Source organism: Diaporthe batatas (genome assembly GCF_019321695.1).
Source record: "Diaporthe batatas strain CRI 302-4 chromosome Unknown Contig00002, whole genome shotgun sequence".
NCBI classification, from domain to species: Eukaryota; Fungi; Ascomycota; class Sordariomycetes; order Diaporthales; family Diaporthaceae; genus Diaporthe; species Diaporthe batatas.
In genome coordinates, this window is record NW_025408549.1 from 3,508,828 (window position 1) to 3,531,488 (window position 22,661).

General features: G+C 37.7%; 2 protein-coding genes across 2 annotated transcripts; one reads left to right on the top strand and one right to left on the bottom strand.

The window, feature by feature from the left end:
• Positions 1-5,915: 5,915 nt before the first annotated feature.
• KVR01_001446 (uncharacterized protein) lies at positions 5,916-7,955 on the bottom strand (the record flags this gene model as incomplete). Its single annotated transcript, XM_044781869.1, has 1 exon — positions 5,916-7,955. One exon carries the CDS (start codon positions 7,953-7,955, stop codon positions 5,916-5,918), a length of 2,040 nt encoding a protein of 679 aa, XP_044649401.1.
• A 4,558-nt stretch (positions 7,956-12,513) lies between these two features.
• KVR01_001128 (uncharacterized protein) lies at positions 12,514-13,191 on the top strand (the record flags this gene model as incomplete). Its single annotated transcript, XM_044785887.1, is given in 2 exon segments — positions 12,514-12,687; positions 12,703-13,191. 2 exon segments carry the CDS (start codon positions 12,514-12,516, stop codon positions 13,189-13,191), a joined length of 663 nt encoding a protein of 220 aa, XP_044649083.1.
• Between the last annotated feature and the right edge of the window lie 9,470 nt (positions 13,192-22,661).

The following is a 22,661-nucleotide window of genomic DNA, read 5'->3' on the forward strand; positions in this document are numbered from 1 at the left end:
TTAAAGTTTCTTAATTTGCAATCTCTTAGAATGAATCCCTATTACGCCTTTGTTAAAAGATATAATTAACATAAACCTATAAGCAGTTTTAGGTTTAAAAGAGTTATTCTAGGATTTAATTATAATAATGTTTAATAACTAGTTAGGTTACTAATAAGTTTTAAAAATAGCGGTAACACATGTTTTTTATTAGCAGGAGAGCAATTTTAGCCGGTTACAAACTATATTTACTACTTTGTGGATGCCCAATTAGGAGAAAAGAGCTGGGAGAAACAGCTATTCTAAAGACAAAGCACTATCTTTAAACAATCAAACTAAAAGCCTTCCTACAATACAAAATTAGATAAAAAGTGCTATATAAGGTGGGATTAAATAGATGTAAGCATTATAGTTAATAATAATATAACCATATATATTATAATAAGTATTGTTTATAATATTATAAACTAAGTTATTAATTGGGTAGATAAGCTAATCTAGGTTCTATTAGTAATAAGAGGTAGGGAAAAGTTAGTTGTAATATAGTTTGGCTTGTTATTAAAAAATGGCTTAATAGAAACCATTAAAGTTAATAATAAGGGTTCCCATTTTAATATAATACTTGTTTTTATTAATGGACTTTTAGAAAGGCAACTTGTATTTCCGTCTTGCTAATATAATAAAAATATATCCCCTATTTTATTTAAAATAAAGATAAAAGTATATATTGATAATCCTATATATTACCTATAGTAATATTAGTATATATATTATACCTATTAATATTTTATAGTATATTATATTACTTACGCCATTTTATTAGGCATACCTAACGGGATTAAAAATATAATAATTAAGGGGCTTAGGTAAGGGAAAATGGGCTTAAACCTATAGGAGATTAGTAAAAAGTTTTTATTCGCAAATTATAAAAGGGCATAGCATTTATCCCTAAATAAAAATTTATACCTATTAAGGCTATAATTAGAAAATAATTAACCAGCCTTTAAAGGGTTTTATTATATAATTAAGATATTAGATATACTAGCAATAAGCTAGAGGGGAGAGTTAAATATATATATAAATAAATGGTCCTTAAAGGCTATTGCTATTATTATAAGTAAGGCCTTTAATATAAATATGGTTTTTATAGCGAAATAAAGTTCTTTGCTATAATATTCTTTTTTAAGATTTAAAATAGCGTAATAAATATAATATAGGCTAGTATAACCTTGTATAATAAGATAGCAAACTTTAATAGTATTTATTTTAGTGCGAATTAAATATTAATATCTTTTTTGTACTAGCTATAGATAGGGCAACTATAAAAATCTATAAACTCGGATTACGGATATCGTCTTTTAGCGCTACTTATAATATGCTGCAAGGAAACAGTATTGACGATTGGCCTTAGTGGAATCTAATAGCCGAACCCTGCGAACATGGAATTATTATACCCTTTCCCACCCACGACTCTACCCGCGCCGCAACCTTAAAGAAGTTGCTAGTAGAATCCCAATCAACCGGTTCCCGGCTATAATACTAGGAAAGTAGGTGCTATGAAGCCCAATCCTCTATATAAAGGCGACCTAGATCCTGCCTTTTGGGCGTCTTTTATATATAATATATAAAGATAGAATAATAGCTTTAATGCGCTAAACTTTCTGCCAAATATGCTAGAACTATAAGTTTTAAAGCTAAAGCCTAAAAGTATAGTAAATAATAATATAAGGAGGTTAGTAAAAAAAAAATTTAATCAGCATAATATTAATATTTAATAGTCTATAAATTATAATCTATATAAAATAGAATAGAATTAAGGCTAGCATTATAGTAATACAAGCTAATTTAAGAGATATAAAGAACTTTGTAAGCAAGACTTATAAATTCTTATTAAAATTAGAGTCTAGTACAAATATTTTAAAAAGTATATTAAAAAAGCTATATAAAAATATAGATGTGTTTGCTAAAACTCTATACCGCCTACTCAATGGTAATGCTAGGTAGAGTAATGAATTTGCTAGACATACTAACTTTGCAACAAGGTGTGGGAAGTTAAATTAGTATATATTGTACCTACCTAGGTATGGAAGGGACTTAGGCCACATTGAGTGTTTATGACTGTGTAAGGGACCGACTGCAACTTTTATAATTAGATTTGAAAACGAAACCTATTAGGCTAACATCCATCCCAGCAAGGCGGAAAACCCTCCATGCCAGAAAAAATAATAGGTATTTTAACTTCATATAAGCTAAAAACTCTACACATATTAATATATTTTAAACTTTTATATAGTTTATATTCTCTAGCTATTATTAAGCATTCTAAGCCCCTTTTATTAAAAATTTACCTTAATGCTACTACTTTTATACTAGATCTATATAACATTTTTATTTAAAGTAATAGAGAATTTCTCTAATATACTTCTACTATTAAGCTTTAATTGCATTTAATACTTATAAAATGGTTATATCCAAGCTATATAATCTTGCTAATATACTAGCAATCTTTATAAGCCTTGTAGTTATTATAATATTTAGATTTTTATAAAATTGCTATGCAATTTAATACCTTAAATTAAGGTGAGTAACCATTTTAGTTTAGTGCAAACCGAATTTATAAATAGCTTTTTCTAGGTATAGCTAATTTAGGAGTGTGGCTAGTAGTAAGAGTTATAGTTTGGTGACCTTTACTACTAGATATAGCTAAATTCTACTTTAAGTATTAAATTACTAAGTATTAATTAGGATTTTATAAATATAGAAATTGCTTTTTAGCCTTATATTATTATTTTTATATTTAAAAGTTATAGGGGTTAATGTTGGTAAAAGGGCCTAGGCTTTAATAATATTTAAAAATTAAATTAGTTTATAGTATAATTAAATACCCTATTAATTTTAAAATATTTATAAAATATATATTAAAAATATAAAATTACTATTATCCTTATAACTTATATAAGAGTAGAAATATAAAAAAAAAATAAAAATAAATATTAAATAATAAGCTTTATTTATAATAAAATTTTCTAGCTTTTTTTAAATTATTTATATATAATATATATATAAGCTATTATTATAATGTAAACTAGTTGGGGTAGTTTTTAGTAATAGTTTTTTCCTAAATAGTAATAATTTATTTAAATAGCGTAATAGCATTTTATAGCTATTTATTAGCCTAGTAAGTGCTAATAAATAAGTATTGTAATATAAGCCGCGAGGCTTTAACTAATAGCTTTATGGTTTTTTACTAATATTATATATAGCATATTCCCTTATATTATTTGTTTTATAAATTATTTTCAAATTAGCAATTATTTATATAACTTTTAGTATTAGTATTGGCGCTATTTACGAGGAGCCACTTAATAATAGCTTTGTAGCCTTTTACTAATGCCGCATATAGCGTATGCGATTCTTCGTGGTGTTGGGTAATCTTTTTTTAAAGAGCTTCCACTTCTCTAATAGTTCTCTTGATTTAACTAACGAATTAACTATTAGAACAGTGCTTAACTTTCGCTGTGAAACTCAAAGTAGACTATCTCCCGTACAAATTATAGCGCGGGCTACGATAATTTTAATGCAAATAAGGTATAATTTCGGACTAAACTTATCTATTTTTATCTTTAAGTAAGGCTGTATACTTTTTTTGTATCGGCTTTTTACTATAATAACCCATTTCCAGAGAATAAGCATAGTATAAATTTGTATTTTAATTTCTTTAAACTTCTTAAGGTTTATACCTAGTATATTTTTATTGTTTTTTAAGATTTCATCTTAGCTTAACTTATTAAATTTTTTAATAATGTTGTTTTTATAAGGAGAAAGAGGATTTGGATTCTAATGCGGTGGTCGGTTTGCTTACTCTTTGTAAGCTTTACTAATTAAAGTCTTCCAGTTCAAACCAGCAAAGTTTTATGTTAGATATATAGGGATATAGACGGTGAATTTAGATATGGTAGATGTGGTAAGATTTGGTTAAAGAGAGGTAATTTGTGTTTTAAGCAAATAGCTTACAATAATGGCTGGCTTTAAATATTTTTAATAAGGAAGAGATGGAAGAATATAATATTATGCTATATTTAGCGGAGCTAATTTTAGATGGAATTTTGAAATCTTAAATTAAATATTTAAATTTAACTTAAACAAGTCACTCTTTTTCTAAAAGCACTCTAACAATTACTTAATATTAAAATTACAATCTAGCTGAACCAACTGCCTTACTACTAACCCCCATTCGCCATCACAAATACTTATATTTAAAAAGTTAAAATCCATTTACTGCAAATGTCTCTAAAGGAAATTGAATAGCGATATCTCTAACACCGTCATATTATTAACACAAAAAAACGTGAGATGAGACAAGTGAAGTGAATCGAGCGGTACAGAGATGAAGGTCGATGTATCGTGAGGATGGGAGAGATGCGAATGGCTGATAGCTGTGGAAGGCGGCCAAGGATAGACAAAAAGCAAAAGAAGTCTGAACAGAAATTTCGTTGCATTTCTGCAGAGACAAATCTTTGGTAATTCAAGAAAGCGCTGTCATTGGCAGCGGAAGGCATAGTTTCCAGCCATTGTTCTCTGCCGCCATGAAGCAACGGGTGCGTTGCCCATTCTGCCTTTGAACAAATAGGCCATTCAGCATTGCGGACCGTAAGTAGCAAGAACTATCCTAATTCCCTAGCAAACCAGAAGTTCTTTAGAGGAGTTAAATAAGTAAATGCTTCATCCCTGTTCATCCCCGCAGCGAAACCTTTATACCTGATATATATGCCTTGTTTAATGCCTGATTTATATAAAGTGGCATGTGACTTATAGTATTCCGCATCTCCAGTCCAATCAACCCGGGTCACCAAAGAAGATAGGCCCGCCCGATGCGGTAGTGCCGGGGCTGTGGGTCGTCACGAAGCCTGGTCAAGGTAGACGCGGTCGGGGGGTTTCCTGTGTTCATCGCCGTGCCCCGCGGTAGTGTCTTGAATGAGAGGTCCGGATGCAGGAGCCGCGGATTATGGAGAAGGTGGACGGAACGACGGGTTCGTGGGTCGTGATATAGTCGAGGTAGTGGGTGTGTCCACTCGGGATCGAAGTGGAGCTCGCGTTCGATTGGGACGTGACGGAGGTGACGGTCCCTGTGCGGTCGTTGGGTCTCTGGGGCGGCAGCTCTTCGTCATCGGAGACTGTGGAGGTGGAATTCGGGGGCGAGGCGTCATCAGGCACGCCGCTGCCGTAACACGGGCGTAGGGTGCGCGAGTGCGCAGCGTTGGCCCTGCATCTCCGTCCCGATCCCCGTCCCCGTCCCTTGACCTGCTCTCTTGGCGCTTCGGCAGGGTCAGGGCGCAGTTGTCGCATGGACCGGCCCCATATGTCCTCCTGTAGCTCGACTTACGGCGCGCATGAGATGTTCCCATTTGTGGGGAATCAGACGTGCACCTGGGGCTGACGGGCGGCGTATTCACAGCGAAGGCGGAAGCGATCTGGGTGGCGCGGCGTAGAGCGGAGCGGTTGGTGAATGGGTCTTGCTCGGATGCGGGCGCCGAGGAACTGCGTTTCCTGTCGAGGTCGAGGTGGCGAAGATGCAGAAGCAGGACCGGTGAAGATTTTCAACCCCCTCCAGCCTGACGTCGTCTAGGTCCCCGAGACGGTAGCAAAGCTAGGTGTTCCGCTAGCAGTGAAGGATTGGGTATGGAAGCAGAGAGCCAAGCAGCTGGCAAAGTCGACCAGAAAGAAGGCGTCAAACATGCCATCAGGAGGTCTTAATCAATATGTCAAGAATACAAAGGCCATGAGCTGGAAATTTATTTTTCTATCACAGAGGCTGTTCTCTCATGTCTTAAACTTCGCAAAACAGAAATAGGTTAAATTTATATTGCATGGATATGCATTGTGGACAACATTACTCCACTCGGTAACACGCCCAAAACTTTATATAAAACAAGCACTTATGCGAAACCATTAACAGCGATAAAGCTGACATCATTGTTGAATGACTGCTTAACATCGAAGGCGTCAACACCACCGTTGGATGCGATATACGCAAGGTTGTTGAAGGGGCGCACATAGCGTGTGGGATAGCTCCAGGAGCGAAGCGAGATGCCTTGGCCATTAAGACCAGCCTGTGTGCAGAAGGTGACGTCCTCGTAATACTGTTTGGTACCTTCATTTGGAGCAACATACAACTGAAAGGCATAGTGTCGAAGAAATTGGCCAGGAGAATCATTGCTCTCGAACGAGAAGCAGTTGCTGTTGCCAAGCCCCGTCCGTACCGTCCAGCTTGCCGCCTTCTTCAGAGCGGCAGTACTGCTGGTGCTGACAGCTTGGATGTCGACAAGATTTGTTGTATGGGAAAGATACTGTGTTGGATTTCCAGTGGTTTGTAGCGAGATGGATGTGCCCACGGTGAGTGGTGGCCCGCTTATCAGCGGGGCTGCGGCGTACTGGGCAGCAACAACATTGGCTTGGACCAAGTTTTCAGTAGCATCCGTGGGAAACCCAGTGGTTATACAACCCTCATAGAAGGTACCCTGGGCACTGTTGCTGTTATCACCCCCAACACCCAAGGTAATCGCCCCCTCCTTGCTCATTGGGTTATAACCTGAAGGCCGTGGGCCGTTAAAGTATGTCGTTAACGCGCCAAGTGTTGCATCACCGCCCCGGAGTGCCCAGTTATTTGGCCGCCCCTTTAAAGTCGCAGTGAAGAATTGTTGGCTGACAGCTGGGAGTGCTGGATTCTGAGCAACAGCTTGGGTAGAGTAAAGGCCATTCTCAAGATCTGCCAGAGGCCAGGGTCCAGTTCCAGCGCCAGTACCCCAAACCGTATTAGAACCAAAGTAGATAGATTCCATATGACCGTTGCCGTTGTTATCGCTGTTTCTCTCCGCATTACCGTAGTCAAAGCAGCAGCCACCATTGTGGTGGGTACCATCAACAACAGCATAAAGACCCTCGGGAGCATCTCCAGTAGCTAGACCAGTTGCAGCATTGTTTCGGTAGCCAGTCCCAGGAGAGATAAAGACACCATATGCCTTCTGGCCATTAAGAAACACCGGTGCACCAATAGCACTGGCTAGGTTATCAGCGCCATTAACGTCTGGGCCCAGGAAATGACCAGGTGGGCCCTGGGTCAGATGGTTTCCTCTGCCAGACTGGTCGTAAATAATAGTAATCAGACACGTTGTGCCGGCACAAAAGGTATCCTGGGCAGCAGAGTTGGCGACCCCGCCGGCGGATAGCGGAGAGATATTCAGCGTGGTGCCATCGGAGCCACGTTGTATCTGGTAGAGGACACCGGAGTAGGTTCTGTACAGGGCACGAGTTGTGCTGTGAGCAGCGACGCAGGGAGTACCGCCGGATGCGTAGATATCACAGGGCAAGGCACTGGGTGAGCTGGATGAAGCAGGGGCTGAACTTGAAGAAGCTGAACTCCGCGACGGAGATGTGCTTGGCGGAGACGAGGACGAGCGCGACGGAGATGTGCTTGGCGGAGACGAAGACGAGCGCGACGGAGATGTGCTTGGCGGCGACGAGGACGAGCGCGACGGAGATGTGCTTGGCGGAGACGAAGACGAGCGCGACGGAGATGTGCTTGGCGGCGACGAGGACGAGCGCGACGGAGATGTGCTTGGAGGCGACGATGGCAGGCTCACGGGGAGCGACGAAGGGAGAGGAGACGGGAGGGTAGAGGGTAGGGAAGAAGGTAAGCTTGAGACGAGTGTAGTGAGGAGTGTAGTGGGGACTGTAGTGGGAAGTAAAGAGGGGAGCAAAGAAGGGAGTGAAGAAGGTAAGCTTGAGGGAAGGGAAGAGGGGAGGAAAGAGGGGAGGAAAGAGGGGAGCAATGAAGAGGGGAGCAATGAAGAGGGGAGCAATGAAGAGGGGAGCAATGAAGAGGGGAGCAATGAAGAGGGGAGGGAAGAGGGGAGTAGTAAGAATGGCAGCACTAAGGTAGGCAATATTGAGGTAGGCAGTATTAAAGATGGCAGCATTAAAGTAGGCAGTATTAAGGATGGTAGCATTAAGGATGGCAGCATTAAGGTAAACAGTATTAAAGATAGTAGCATTAAGATGGGCAGTATTAAAAATGGTAATATTAAGGTGGGCAATATTAAGAATAGTAGCATTAAGGTAAATAGTATTAAAGATAGCAGTATTAAAATGGGTAATAGTAAAAAGGGCAATATTAAGGAGGGTAATATTAATAATAGTAGTATTAATAATGGCAATATTAAAGTGGGTAGCATTAAGGTGGGCAATATTAAAAATAGTAGCATTAAGGTGGGTAGTATTAAGGATAATAATATTAAGAATAGTAGCATTAAGGTGGGCAATATTAAAATAAGCAATATTAAAGTAGGCAGTATTAAAAATGGTAGTATTAAGGTGGGTAGTATTAAGGATAGCAGTATTAATAATAGTAGTATTAAAAATGGCAGTATTAAGGATGGCAGCATTAAAATAGGTAGCATTAAGGTTAGCAATATTAAGAATGGCAATATTAAAATGGGTAGCATTAAAGATAGTAGTATTAATAATAATAGTATTAAAGATAGTAGTATTAAGGTGGGCAGTATTAAGAATAATAGCATTAATAATAGTAATATTAAAAATGGTAATATTAAAGTGGGCAATATTAAAAATAGTAATATTAAGGTAGGTAGTATTAAGAATAGCAGCATTAAAGTGGGTAGTATTAAAAATAGTAGTATTAAGGTGGGTAATATTAAAAATAGTAGTATTAAAATAGATAGTAGTAAGGAGGGTAGCATTAAGGAGGGTAGTATTAATAATAGCAGTATTAATAATGGCAGCATTAAGGTGGGTAGTAGTAAGGAGGGCAGTATTAAAGAAGGTAGTAGTGAAAAAGGGAGTGATGTAGGTAAGCTTAACGGGAGCAATGATCCTAAGCTTAATGGGAGCAGCAAAGCTGTGCTTAACATTAGGAGCAGCGACTTTAAGGTCAATGGGAGCAATATAGGTAAGCTTAATAATGGAAGCAATAATAGTTTTAAGCTTAGTAATAGGAGTAGCAATATGGGCAAGCTTAATAAGAGGAGTAGCAACTCTAAGCTTAGTAATAGGAGTAAAAATATAGGCAAGCTTAATAAGAGGAGTAGCAATATAGGTAAGCTTAATAGAAGCAATAATAATTTTAAGCTTAGTAATAAAAGCAGCAATATAGGCAAGCTTAATAAGGGGAGCAATAATATAAGTAAGCTTAATAGGAATAGCAATATAGGTAAGCTTAACGGGAACAATATCTTTAAGCTTAAAGATGGAAGCAGCAATATAGGCAAGCTTAATAAGAAAAGCAGTAATATAAATAAGCTTAATAGGAGCAGCAATATGGGCAAGCTTAATGGGAGCAATATTTCTAAGCTTAAAGATGGGAGCAATAATATAGGCAAGCTTAATGAGAGGAGCAACAATTTTGAGCTTAGTAATGGGAGCAGCAACTTTAAGGTTAATAAGGGAAGCAGCAATATAGGTAAGCTCAATAAGGGGAGCAGCAATGTGGGTAAGCTTAATAGGAGCAGTAATATAGGTAAGCTTAAAGGAAGCAGCAATAGTTTTAAGCTTAATAATAAAAGCAGCAATATAGGCAAGCTTAATAAGGGGAGCAGCAATATAGGTAAGCTTAATAGGAGCAGCAATATAGGCAAGCTTAAGGGGAGTAGTGATGGTTTTAAGCTTAATAATAGAAGTAGAAATGTAAATAAGCTTAATAAAAGGAGCAGCAACTTTAAGCTTAATAATAGAAGCAATAATTTTAAGCTTAATAATAGAAGTAATAATTTTAAGCTTAATAATAGGAGCAGCAATTTTAAGCTTAATAATGGGAGTAGTAATGTAAGTAAGGTTAATAATAGGAGTAGCAATATAGGCAAGGTCAACAAGGGGAGCAGCAATGTAGGCAAGCTTAATGAGAGCGACGTAGGTAAGCTTAGTGGGAGCGACGACGTAATGGCTGGGGTTGATGAGATAAGAGTCATAAAGCCGCTGCCCGGCAGGACAAGAATTGGCACGATCAACGTGTACGTGGCACCCGCGCTTGTCCGTGCAAATATGATGGCGACGACGAGCCCGGGGGCCGTGTCGGCCGCAACGAACCCTTGCAAGAACCCTGCAGCCCCCAACGTGACAAAAGTCGACGGGGGCTGAGTGTCGACAACCACAAGGATGTCACTCGGACTCAGAAGGTAGACACGGAGATCAATCAGATACGAGGAGCCCGTCGTAACGATCTGTGTGGGGACGGGTATGCTGGTTCCCAGTGTAGAGGATGCGGAGGATGTACCAGAAGTTGTCGTGCCCGGTGGACTTGAACTTGTCGTGCTCGGTGTACCAGAAGTTGAAGACTCAATGGCTGTAGTCGATCCGATAAGAGACGTGGAGCCGCTGCCTGGAAGAACAAGAATCGGCACGATCAACGTGTACGTGGCACCCGCGCTTGTTTGCACAGATATAACTGCAGTAATAAGCCCGATGGGCGTGCCAGGCGGAACAGAACCTTCTAAGGACGCCCCAGCCCCAGGCACAATAAATGGTGACAGGGGAGTAGTTGAGATAACCCCAAGAAGGATATCATTTGGATTTCGAAGGAAGGATAGAAGAGGAATTGAATATAAGGAGCCCACTGTAACATCCTGTGTGGGGACGGGTATGCTGGTGGGTCCCAGTGTAGAGGATGTAGCGGGGGTACCAGAAGTTACTGTGCCTGGTGTACCAGAAGTTGCCATACTTAGTATATCAGAAGTTGTCGTTTGTGGTGTACCAGAACTTGTCGTGCCTGGTGTACCAGAAGTTGTTGTACCCTGTGTGCCAGAAGGTATCGTGCTGGGACTTGTGTTATCCAGTGTGGCAGATGGTAACGTGCTCAGTGTACCAGAAGATAACGTGCTCAGTGTGCCCGAGGTTATGGTGCTTAGTGTACCAGAAGTTGTACCCAGCGTACCAGAAGTGGTCGTGCTCGGTGCGCCCTGAGCCGCAATAACGACCACGAGTATGGTCACGGTGTAAGTGCTGTCATCCTGCCTTACAACGGACACAGTGACTGTAAATGTTCCGTTTGGCTGAGTTAATGGGACGGAACCGTCAATAATACCTTGGGAAAGATCATAACCAACCCATGGGTAGCTAGGGATAGATACTATGGGTAGTGTGATCCTATCGGTAGGACTGTTTAGGAACGGGCCTATATTAATGGTAAAAGGGAACCCAGCTGTGATTGTAACAGTGGGTATTGATACACTAGCCGTGGGGCTTGGATTGTTGAACGTCGTTGTAACCCCGCTACTGGTGCTAATACCCGTGCTCGCATTTGCTGGCCCAATAACCACATTAAATGTCACATTAACAGTAGTATCGGAGCCTGCAGGTCTGACACCAAGGGTCACGCTGAATGTACCTGGGGGTGTTCCCAGTGGGGCGGTTCCGGTTAGGGCCTGGAGTGAAAAGTCAAATGTGACAAATGGCTCGGAGGGGCTGAACGTCGCCGATATTACTTCATATCCAAGCCCTCCGCTGAACGTCACGAGTGGGATATTAAACGGGACTCCCGGTGTGATGGTCGGCGTGGGCAGGACAGTACTGCTAGATCCAGGCCCTGCTGATGTGGTTGTGGAGAGCAACAGCGGCGTTGATGTACCAGCAGTCGAAATAGAAGCGGCTGACGTTGGCAAGACAGTACTGCTAGGTCCTGGCTCTGACATTGACAGGGCAGGACTGCTAGTCTCTAACCCTGATATTGACAGGCTAGTACTGCTAGATTCTGACTCTGAAGTTGGCACGACAGTACTGCCAGTGCTGCTAGACTCTGGCTCTGACGTGGTTGCAAATGGCGGCGTTGACAGGCCAGTGCTGCTAGATTCTAACTCTGACGCGGTTGCGGATAGCGGTGTTGATGTAACCGAAGATGGAGCGGCAGACGTTGGCAGAACAGTACTGCTAGGTTCTGACATTGATGTTGTGGATAGCACCAGCGGCGTTGACGTAGCCGAAGTAGGAGCCGCTGGAGACACAATGAAAGGCAATGTGACGGTGTAAGGCAGGCCATCACTCCCAAGAACACTCAGCACGACCTGATATCGTCCAGGGGCTGTGCCTAAAGGCGCTGTGCCGATTAAATTCTGCAGAGGCCCGATACTAAGCCCACTAATTGTCGGGGACGTTGCTTGAATTCCCTGGACGATATCACCGGCACTGCGCAAATATGCTGCATAGGAAACATCGGCAGGGACCCCGGGGGTGATGGTTGGTGTCGGGAGACTGGTGCTTGTAGATCCTGTCCCAGCCGACGTAGTTGTAGCCGTGGCAGGAAGAACGGTAAAAGGCACGGTCAGAGTGTAGGACAGGCCATTCCTTGCAACAAAAGTTAATGTTGCATTATACTTCCCAGGCGGGGTATCCAAGGGCGCCGTGCCAGTGATGTCATGCGGCAGCACGAGGTTGAAAAAGGTGAACGGGGCCGCCGAGAGTCCCGTGGCCGTATCGTCGGGGCTGCATAGGTATGGCAAAGTCGAGAAGTCGAAAGGAACCCCAGGAACGATGGTCAACTCCGGGGTTATAACCGCAGTCGGGCTCGAGGACGGGGCTGGGAAGGTAGGGGTGCTGCTGCTGCCGAGTGATGGTGAAACGGAGGAGGAAGCAGTCGCCACGGCCGTGCTGCTGCTCACGGCGGAGGTGCTAAGGCCGCTCAAGGTGCTGGGACTGCTGATTACAGTACTTGATGAATAGCTACCTGCAGTGCTGCTGCTTATGGCGGAGGCGCTGGGGCTGCCTGTAGCACTGCTTATGGTGGAGGCGCTGGGGCTGCCTGAGGTGCTAAGGCCGCCTGGGGAGCTAAGGCTGCTCAAGGTGCCCGAGGAGCCGGGGCTGCCCGTAGCACTGCTTATGGTGGAGGCGCTGAGGCTGCTTGAGATACTAAGGCCGCTCAATGTGCTGGCACCACTGGTCACGGTAGTCGATGAGGAGCCACCCGTAGCGCCGCTGCTGCTGCTACCAGCGTTGGCGAGAAGGGTGACTTGGATCGTCACGGTGTACGAAGGATCAAATGGTCCTCCAGCGGAGAATGTGATCTGGAAGACGGTGGGAGCAGAGTCGATTGGAGCTGTTCCGGTAATAAATGGCCTTGTTGGGTCTGCCAAATTCGGACTCAGCACAATCCATGGGAAGGGCGGCATGGAAGAGAAGCCAGTTGGGATGTCGCCAACGTTGTGCAAGTAGGGATCCAAGAAGATGACGAAGGGGACACCCGCAGTGATGGTGATGCTGGGACCTGGGATGGCAGTGCCGGTCGGACCCGCGACCGACGTGGTGCTGCCAGCAATGGGGCTGCCACCGGTGGTGCTGCCAGCAATGGGGCTGCCACCGGTGGTGCTGCTCTGGTTGATTGCCGCAACTAGGATCTGCGCGGTGATAGAGTACGGGTTGCCATTACCGTCTACTGCATTGAGTATAATAGTGAAAATACCGGGAGGCGTGCCCAAGGGTGCGAGGCCTGAGAGGGAAGTGGCCGTGCCGTCTGAGGGGTCCAACTCGATCCACGGATAAGGCGACAAGATGGATTGGAGCCTATCAGTAGGCGCTCTTAGGGAATTTAGCACGCGGATAGTAAAGGGAACTCCCGGAGTAATAGTGGCTATCGGCCCGGCAGTTTGACTGGACTGCAAGGGCTGGCTTGTTGTCGATGTCTCGCTGGGCTGCAAGGACTGGCTTGGTGCCGAGGTTTGGCTGGGCTGTAAAGACTGGCTTGCTGCCAAGCTCTCACTGGGCTGCAAGGACTAGCTTGGTGCCGAGGTTTGGCTGGGCTGTAAAGACTGGCTTGGTGCCGAAGTTTGGCTGGGTTATAAAGACTGGCTTGCTGCCAAGCTCTCGCTGGGCTGTAAAGACTGACTTGCTGCCAAGCTCTTGCTGGGCTGCAAGGGCTGGCTTGCTGCTGAGGTTTGGCTGGGCTGCAAGGGCTGGCTTGCTGCTAAGGTTTGGCTGGGCTGTAAAGATTAACTTGTTAATGTCTTGCTGGGCTGCAAGGACCGGCTCGCTGCCAATATCTTAGACTAGCTTGCTGTTAATATCTCGCTGGGCTGCAAGGACCGGCTCGCTGCTAATATCTCAGACTGGCTTGCTGTTGATGTCTTGCTGGGCTGCAAGGACTAGCTCAAGCTTGCTGCCAACGTCTGGCTGGGCTGTAAGGGCTGGCTTGCCGTCAAGGTCTCGCTGGGCTGTAAGGACTAGCTCGAGCTTGCTGCCAAGCTCTGGCTGGGCTGCAGGGGCTGGCTTGTTGTCAACATCTGGCTGGGCTGCAAGGGCTAGCTTGGTGCTAATATCTTGCTGGACTGCAAGGATTGGCTCGCTGCCAATATCTTAGACTAGCTTGCCGTTAATGTCTTGCTGGGCTGCAAAGACTAGCTCAAGCTTGCTGCCAAGCTTTGGCTGGGCTGCAAGGGTTGGCTTGTTGTCAAGATCTGGCTGGTTTGCAAGGACAAGCTTACTATCAACGTCTTACTGGGCTGCAAAGACGGGCTCGCTGCCAATATCTCAGACTGGCTTGCCATTAAGATCTCGCTGGGCTGCAGGGTCTGGCTTGCTGAGGATGTCCCACTGGGCTGTATTTGGCTCACCGCTGATGTGGACTGCAAGATAGACGTTGGGGGTGCTGCAATACTCGTGCTGCTTCTTTCAACAGGAGCAATAATGATAAGGAATGGGATATCGACAAGGTCGCCGCCAAGCCGTGTGCCCCTTAGTGTTGCTATAAGCTGTCCTGCAGCCTGGTTGTCTGGCACAGTACCCTGTAGGCTAGGGCCATTCGGACCATTTGGAATCAAGTTAATCCAGTTAACCTGAGGCTAAGTTGATAGAAGAGAAATTGTACTCAGGTCCGGGAAGTATAGCCCGAGAGCGATATTAAATGACAGCCCGGGCGTGACAGTCGGGGCTGGCAGGCTTGTGCTGCTTGGCCCGCTGCCAGATGTCGTAGTTGGGGTTAGCAGGCTTATGCTGCTTGGAGTACCGCTGGGTATGCCGCTGGGTGTGATGCTGGGCGTAACAGTCGGAGTGAGCAGGCCGGTGCTGCTTAGAGCGCTGCTGGATATGCCGCTGGGTGCGATGCTGAATGCTGAAGAGGAAAGGGGCTTTGGGACAACTCTGACAGTAAATAAAAGTGTAATCGATACAGTAGAGCCAACTGGTACACCAAGCAGTGTTATAATAATTAGTCCTGGATCCTCGTTGATGGGCACAATACCCTGTAGGCTAGGATCATTAGGACTATTTGTAAACAAATTAATAAAGCTGGATATAGGCTGAGTCGAAACCAGAGCTATAATAGTAAAGCCTGGGTAGTATGGCCTGATAAGGATATCAAAGGGCTCTCCTTGCGTGATTTCTGGAGTTGGAAGCCCGGTGCCAGTCGGCTGTACAGACGCTGATGTTGAGCTTGGACTCGGGACCACAGCCAAAGTAAACGTGACTGTAAAGGGTGTGCCATCTGCAAGCCTGCCACTGATGGTTACTGAAATAAGGCCAGGCAGCACGTTGATAGGTGGGACCCCTTGAATGTTTGGGAAGGGTTCCAGAGTGCCAATCGTTATCCAGCCGGAAAGAGGTGTCGATGTGATGGACAGGCCACTGACCACAGTGCTGGGCAAGAATGGTGCCAATGATATGATAAAAGCGACGCCGGGGGTGACTGAGGGCGTTGGGAAGCTTGTCCCAGTCGGGCTCGTCGGAGACACTGTTGATGGTACCAAGGTTGTTGAAGTCCCCGGAGGACCAGAAGTGATGGTGTTTGACCCCGACGCTGACGGCCCAGATGAACCTGTACTACTGGAAGTTCCCAGGCCGGCTGAAGTCCCTGGAGCACCCGAAGTATTTGGGATGGCTGAAGTCACTTGGGTACTGGAAATCGGCGGTCCACCTGAAGTACTTCGAGTACCCGAAGTGCTAGGGCCAGTCGAGGTCGCTAGGGGACCGGAAGTAACTAGGTTTCCCGAGATACTAATTGCATTTGTCGAGGAAGGAAGCGCTGGTGAAGTGAATATTGACGTTGGCGTCAGGGAATCAAGTCCAGAAGAGCAGCTAATGGTGTCGGTCTCGGTCACTGTCACTGGGGGAAGTATGGATGTTTGGTTGCAGATGACGTTGATGATTATGGTGAACTGAACTGGAATACTAATCGTCTGCCGCTTCATGCGAGAGGGTCCGTTGGCCAGTTGACCAGTCACGGTCGCTTCTAGCGACATGTTGGTGGATAAACCAGAGGGAACATTGCCTACGATGGACATATTCGCCTTATCGAGCTGCACCCAAGGTACCTGTGGGTTTAGGACGAATTTCTCAACGCTCAAAAGAGGCATATCCGATATGTCGGTGAGGCTCTGAGAGAAATTCTGCCCGTTAAAGACGGTATACTTAGCAGACGTGGTAACAGCGCGAGCACCAGCCGAGTCAGGGGCGAGAGCTAGGCCTGCAGGACCTGGCGGACCCGGAGGATCAACAGGTCCTGTGGGATCCGGCTTCGGAGGACCGGGATTTGCCGTCGGTCTTGCGCACGGGAGCTCCAGCCATGTGGTATCGTAGGTATAACAGATAGAAGCAGGCTCGGCGAGGCCATGCTCTCCGTACGTTACTGGCAGGAGCAGCGCCAGCGGCGCGGCTAATGTGAGCCATCGCCAAATCTTCCCGCAAGCCATAGTGTTCTTGCCCTAATTAAGATTGGGGAATTCAAAAAAGATTGAGGAAGTTAATAAGGACTGTAAAGAGCGTGGAGATGATGGCGAGAAAAGACGGGATGCTCCAAGTTCATAACCAGCCCTGAAGTTAAAAGGAAGTCTCGATCATTTATAATCAAGTTACCCACCACGTCTTGGAGATAGTCTACAGAATCTCAGTATGCTCATGTACAACAAATCTTCATTCATTGCATGCCAGATCTCCTATCTCTGGAATTTAAAGCCTTTTTGTTTTCGGTGTTCTGAATTAGAATTTAATATCACGACTATCTATACTACAAGACAGCTCTCCCTGGTATTACCCTAAACTTAGTGTTAGTATGCATAATAAACTCAGGTTGCAGTGAACTAACATCGATGGCGTATTATTTACATTGGCCGTGACTTAAGCTGGCTTGTATTTACGTTCCCACAAGACACGCCTTGGGCATCAGGAGAGTTGTACAGCGGATAATCGCGTTGGTTGGTTTGAAAATGGTGTCGTCATGTATATACTATACGTAAGTACTTAAATATAATGAATCATCATCTTTACAGCCTCGGGCGGCACATGGGTTTAGAACTTACTATGTTAAGCCCTTATAATAATTCTTTATGTAAGATATTATGTTTAGCAATTGATCGTCGCTACTCCCTTGCCTTTTAAATGGACATACCCAGCGGCTATTGGACTTTTTAGTAAAAGACTGGGTCGTGGAGTGTTTACGACTGTATGAAGGGACTAATTGCAGCTCTTTTCTTTTTTGAAGGGGTATTGTGATCGGCTCGAGAATGAAACCTTGTATAACGTGAAGCCCCTGGGAGCAGTGCAAATGTTTGCAAACGTGTTTTAGGCCTTGATCCACCTTCGCCACACCCTGTCCATTCTTCCGTTCTTCCCCTGCTTATCCCATACTAATCCCTTGTTATGTGTTAATAAAAGAATAAGAGAATGGGGGCTAGCGCTGGGAGGTATGTGTTATGTTTAGGAAGTAAAGTTCCCAATACGGCTACAGTACTACTGTTCTCTCTAAATACACCCTGGGCACTGGGTGCCCCTTTCCCCACCTACGGTGTCTTGGGATACGATTCTGTGGCCGCAGCTATTAGTACAGAGGAGCAATGCAAACCACAGCCGCATTTACACAATGAGCACCAACACGTTTGCTTGCAACGGATACCCGAGACGTCTGCTATCCTCCAATAACCTCTACCACCATCACTGAGTTTGTGGCTAGTGCAATAGCACACAAGGACGGCCTACAGCCTAATGCTATCTTATAAATTTATAGTGCGGGGCCCATTTGCCAATCATTCTTTATAGAAATGGTCTCATCTCGCTAAGTACCAAGCTTATTATAAAGCATATTATGGATATTAGGCTTTTTACAACTTGTAACCAAGGAGTAAAGGCTAGAAGCTTTAACCATACTTGCATTTTAACTAGGGCTTATAGTATGTCTCCCTAATATATATTTAAAGGGCTTTTATTTAGTATATCTAGAATTATATATATGTTATTAAATGCCTATATAAGCTTTTACAAATAGCCTTTAAAGGTTATATTAAGCGGCATGGCATTATAATAGCTATTATATAATTATAAAAAGAGCCCATAATTATTGCTAAGCTGGCCTAATAGCTATAAAATTAGTATATAAAATATAATAAAGGTATTTTATTTGATATTATTATTAAAGGTAAAATAAAAAAATATAATACTAATATATAAATTGGACTACTAGTACTAAAAAGCATATTATATAGTTATATAATATAGAACTAATTGGCCGCATCTAATAAAGCTATTAAGCTATAAGAAGAAGTTGGATTTTATAAGCTAAGCATAAAAGATAAAATTATTAATAAATTATAGCCTAATGCTAGAATGCCTTTTTTTGCAAGCTTTATTATAGTTAATAATAGCATTAAAAGGCCTTAATTAATTGTAAATAGCAAATAAAATTTAGCTAGCTTTAATAATATTTAGTAATACTTTAATATTTTTAATATTATTTTAAATATTACTAATATTTTTTTATTATAATATTTATAAGGCTAAAAAAAAATATAATAAAATATTATTTATATTTTTATTAAATTTTTATAATATACTTTACCAGAAAGGTTATACTAGTTTATAGGTATTAATGCATATAATAGCACAAATACTAGTAGTAATATGCTTAAACTTATTATATTTGCTTTAAAGTTTATAAATGTAATTTTTACCATTTTTAAATAAGATTTTAATAGCTTTAAGCAAGTTTTATTTATTAGCACCAAATTTATAGTTTACTAATTAGCTATATAGAGTTTCTAATATAAGAAGATGCTTTAACCTTTTAAAAGTGTAAATAATATTACATTTTTTAGCTTTTATAGGCCAAATAAAAGTTAATAATAGATTTTATAATTTAAATATTAAATAATATAATACTAGCTATACTTATAATAATAAAAAAAGGATTTATAGTAGAATATTAAGTGGAAAATAGTAGTTTAAAATTAGTAAAATAATAACTTTATTTATAAGAAAAAGGAATTTTTTAGTAAAAAATAATAATATCTAGTAAATAAGGGAAAGCTATAATTATATATTTTAGCTTTAATTAACTAGTAAAGCGGTAAGGTAATAAAAAGAGTAGAAATTTATTAGTACAGGTATTTATGTTAAGGTGGGCGGTCTAGATGGGAGGAGCCTCTTGCTGCTTTAGCCCTTTAAAAGCCTTAGCCGCAAGCTATACATAAGCCACTAGTTAAGTACTAATCTAACTACCAGGGCCATTTTAATATTTAAAGTAGCAGCTAGCAATAAAAGTTATATAATTATAGATTTTACTATTAATTATATTTTAAATTAGCTATAAAAAGCTATTTATAAATTTAGTTTGCATTAATTAAAATTAGTATTTACTTTAATTTAAAATATTAAACTATATAGCAATAATTTAAAAATTTAAATATTATAATAGCTATAAGGTTTATATTAATTATTAGTATAATAGTAAGGTTTTATAGCTTAAATATAATCCTTTTATAAGTATTAAAAATAATAAAAGCTTAATAGTAAAAGTATATTAAAGGAATTTTTTATTACTTTAAATGGAAATATTATATAAATTAGGTATAAGGATAGTAGTATTAAAATAAAATTTTAGTAGGAGGGATTTAAAATGCTTAATATTAGCTAGAGAATATAATTAATATAAAAATTTAAGAGATGTTAATAAGTATAAAGTTTTTAATATATTTAAAATTAAAGTATTTGCTATATTTTTTGGCATAAAGGGTTTTTTGCCATGTAGGGATAGATGTTATATTAAATTGCTTTAACTAATATTATTATTAAAATCCCCTTTTAGCTTTTTATAGTATAAACCTAGTATATAAAATGTATTAAGATTTTAAAAAGATTTTTATTATATTTAATATTTATTTTATAAGTAATTAATTTTATTATTTTTAAATTAAATATAATAAAGGTATTAAAAATATATAATTTATTTAATTTAAATAAAAGTTTTAAAATAAGTTTTATTTTAATATTAAAAGAATTTATATTTTAAAATTAATAATTAATCTTATAAAAATAATAATATTTATATATATTAAACTTAATTAAATATTTAATTAATTTAAAATATAATATTTTAATAATTTTCAATTATATTAAAATAATAACAAGGTTTTCAAATTTATTTTATTAAATATTATATATTAATTTTTAAAAATACTATATTTTATTTATATTTCTATTAAGTTTTATATAAAAATAATAAATAAATTAAAATATTATTATATAAATTATTAACTTAAAAATTAAAATTTACTTTTAATATATTTTAATATTTAAATAATTTATTAAATAACAAAACTATTTAAAATATTTAATATAAAAATAAAATAAATAATATTAAGATTTATAAATAAATATTAAATTTTAAAAGAAATAAAAATAAATTTGAAAATATTATTAAAATGTTAATTTTATAAAGAGTTTAATATAATTTATTTTAAATATAATAAAAGGATTAGTTTTATAATATAATTAATAAAAATAGAAATATAATTATTAATTTATTTTATTATATATATATATATATATATATACACATTATTAATTTTAATATATTAATTAAAACTTGAAACTTTATAATTTAATTTATATAATAAAGAATATTTTAAAAATAATAAAATAATATATTAATTTATTATATTAATATATTTTATAAATATTAATATATATAAATAATAAAGAAAATTTAATTATATATTATAAATAATTTAAAATTTAAACTAATTATTTTTAATTTTATTAAAGTATTTATTATTTATTTCTACTAAGAAAGGAAATTGAAAAATATAAATAATCTATATTAATATATATAATTATATTTATTATAAAGTTAATTTTATTAAAATTATAAAACTTATTATTTATAATTTTACATTTAATTTTATATTATTAAGGGTTAAATTATATTTTATAATTTTTAAATCTTTATAAACAAATTTAATTTTTAAATTAAATTATATATTTATATAATAAAAATGTATTATTTTTAATATAATATTATTTAAAGAATATTTAAATTATTAATATTTTAAATATTAAATATTTATATAAACATATAATTAATATTAAAAATAATTATTATACAAATTATTTATATTTATTTAATTTATTTTAATAAAAATAAAAATAATTAATTTAAGATTTTAATAATTTATAATATATATTTAAAATAATCATTATTTAATTATTTTTATTAACTAATATTAAATTAAAAATTATTATTTTATATTATAAGTTTTAAAATTAACTTATAATTATTAAATTATTAAATTTAAAATTATTTTAATTTAATTTAATATTATTAGAAATTATTTATAAATAAATTTATTATATAATTTAAAGCTTTTATAAATTTAAAATTATTTAATTCTAAGTTATTAAATTTTAAAAATAATTTATCTAATAAATTTATATAAATCCTTTATTAAATATATAAAGTAAAAATATTAAAATATAAAAATTATATTTTTTATTTTAAATATATAAATAAAATTAAAAGATTTTAATAAAAGTTATTTAAAAGAATTAAATTTTTAAAATAATAAAAATAATAATTTATAGAAATAAGAAATTAAATAGTAATTTAATATATTTTTATAAAATATCTTTTAATTAATAAATAATATAGCTAATAAAATAATTATAGTTTATTATAAATAATTTAAAAAATATTAAAAGTTTTTATATTTTTATATTTAAAAACTAAAATAATTATTATATATTTATATTAATTTAAATTATTTTAAATTAATAAACTTAATTAAATTTAATAAAAATAATAAATATTAATTAATTTTTATTAAATTATATTATAATATTTTAATTTCTAAATTATATAAGAATAACTAATATATTTTTAAAATTTATTTAATTTAAATATTTTTTAATATTATTATTTTAAATTAATTTAATATAATTTATAATAAAGAATATAATTTAAAAGATATTCTATTTAATTTATAGAGAAATAATTAATTTTATTATTTTTATTAATTTTAATTAATTCAAAAATGAATAATTATTAAGACTTTAAAAAAGATTTTTAATATTAATTATATTTTGAATTTTTATATTAATCTTTTTTAAATATTTAATTTATTAGAATTTTCAACATTTTATATTTATTTAATCTATTATTTATTAATATATCTTTTTAAAAAACATAATATATATATTATTAATATTTTATAAATATATAATTATTAAAGAATATATTATTAATAATAATTTTTATAATTATAATAAAATTATTATACTAATAATTATTATATATATTAAAAGACGGAGATAGACACAGACAAATTAACAAGTTATAAGAATGTATATTTTAGATATTGTTTTGGAACTCCTTAAGATTATTTATCCACTAATCATTCCAGCAACAAAACTTAACCCTCTAATGTAAA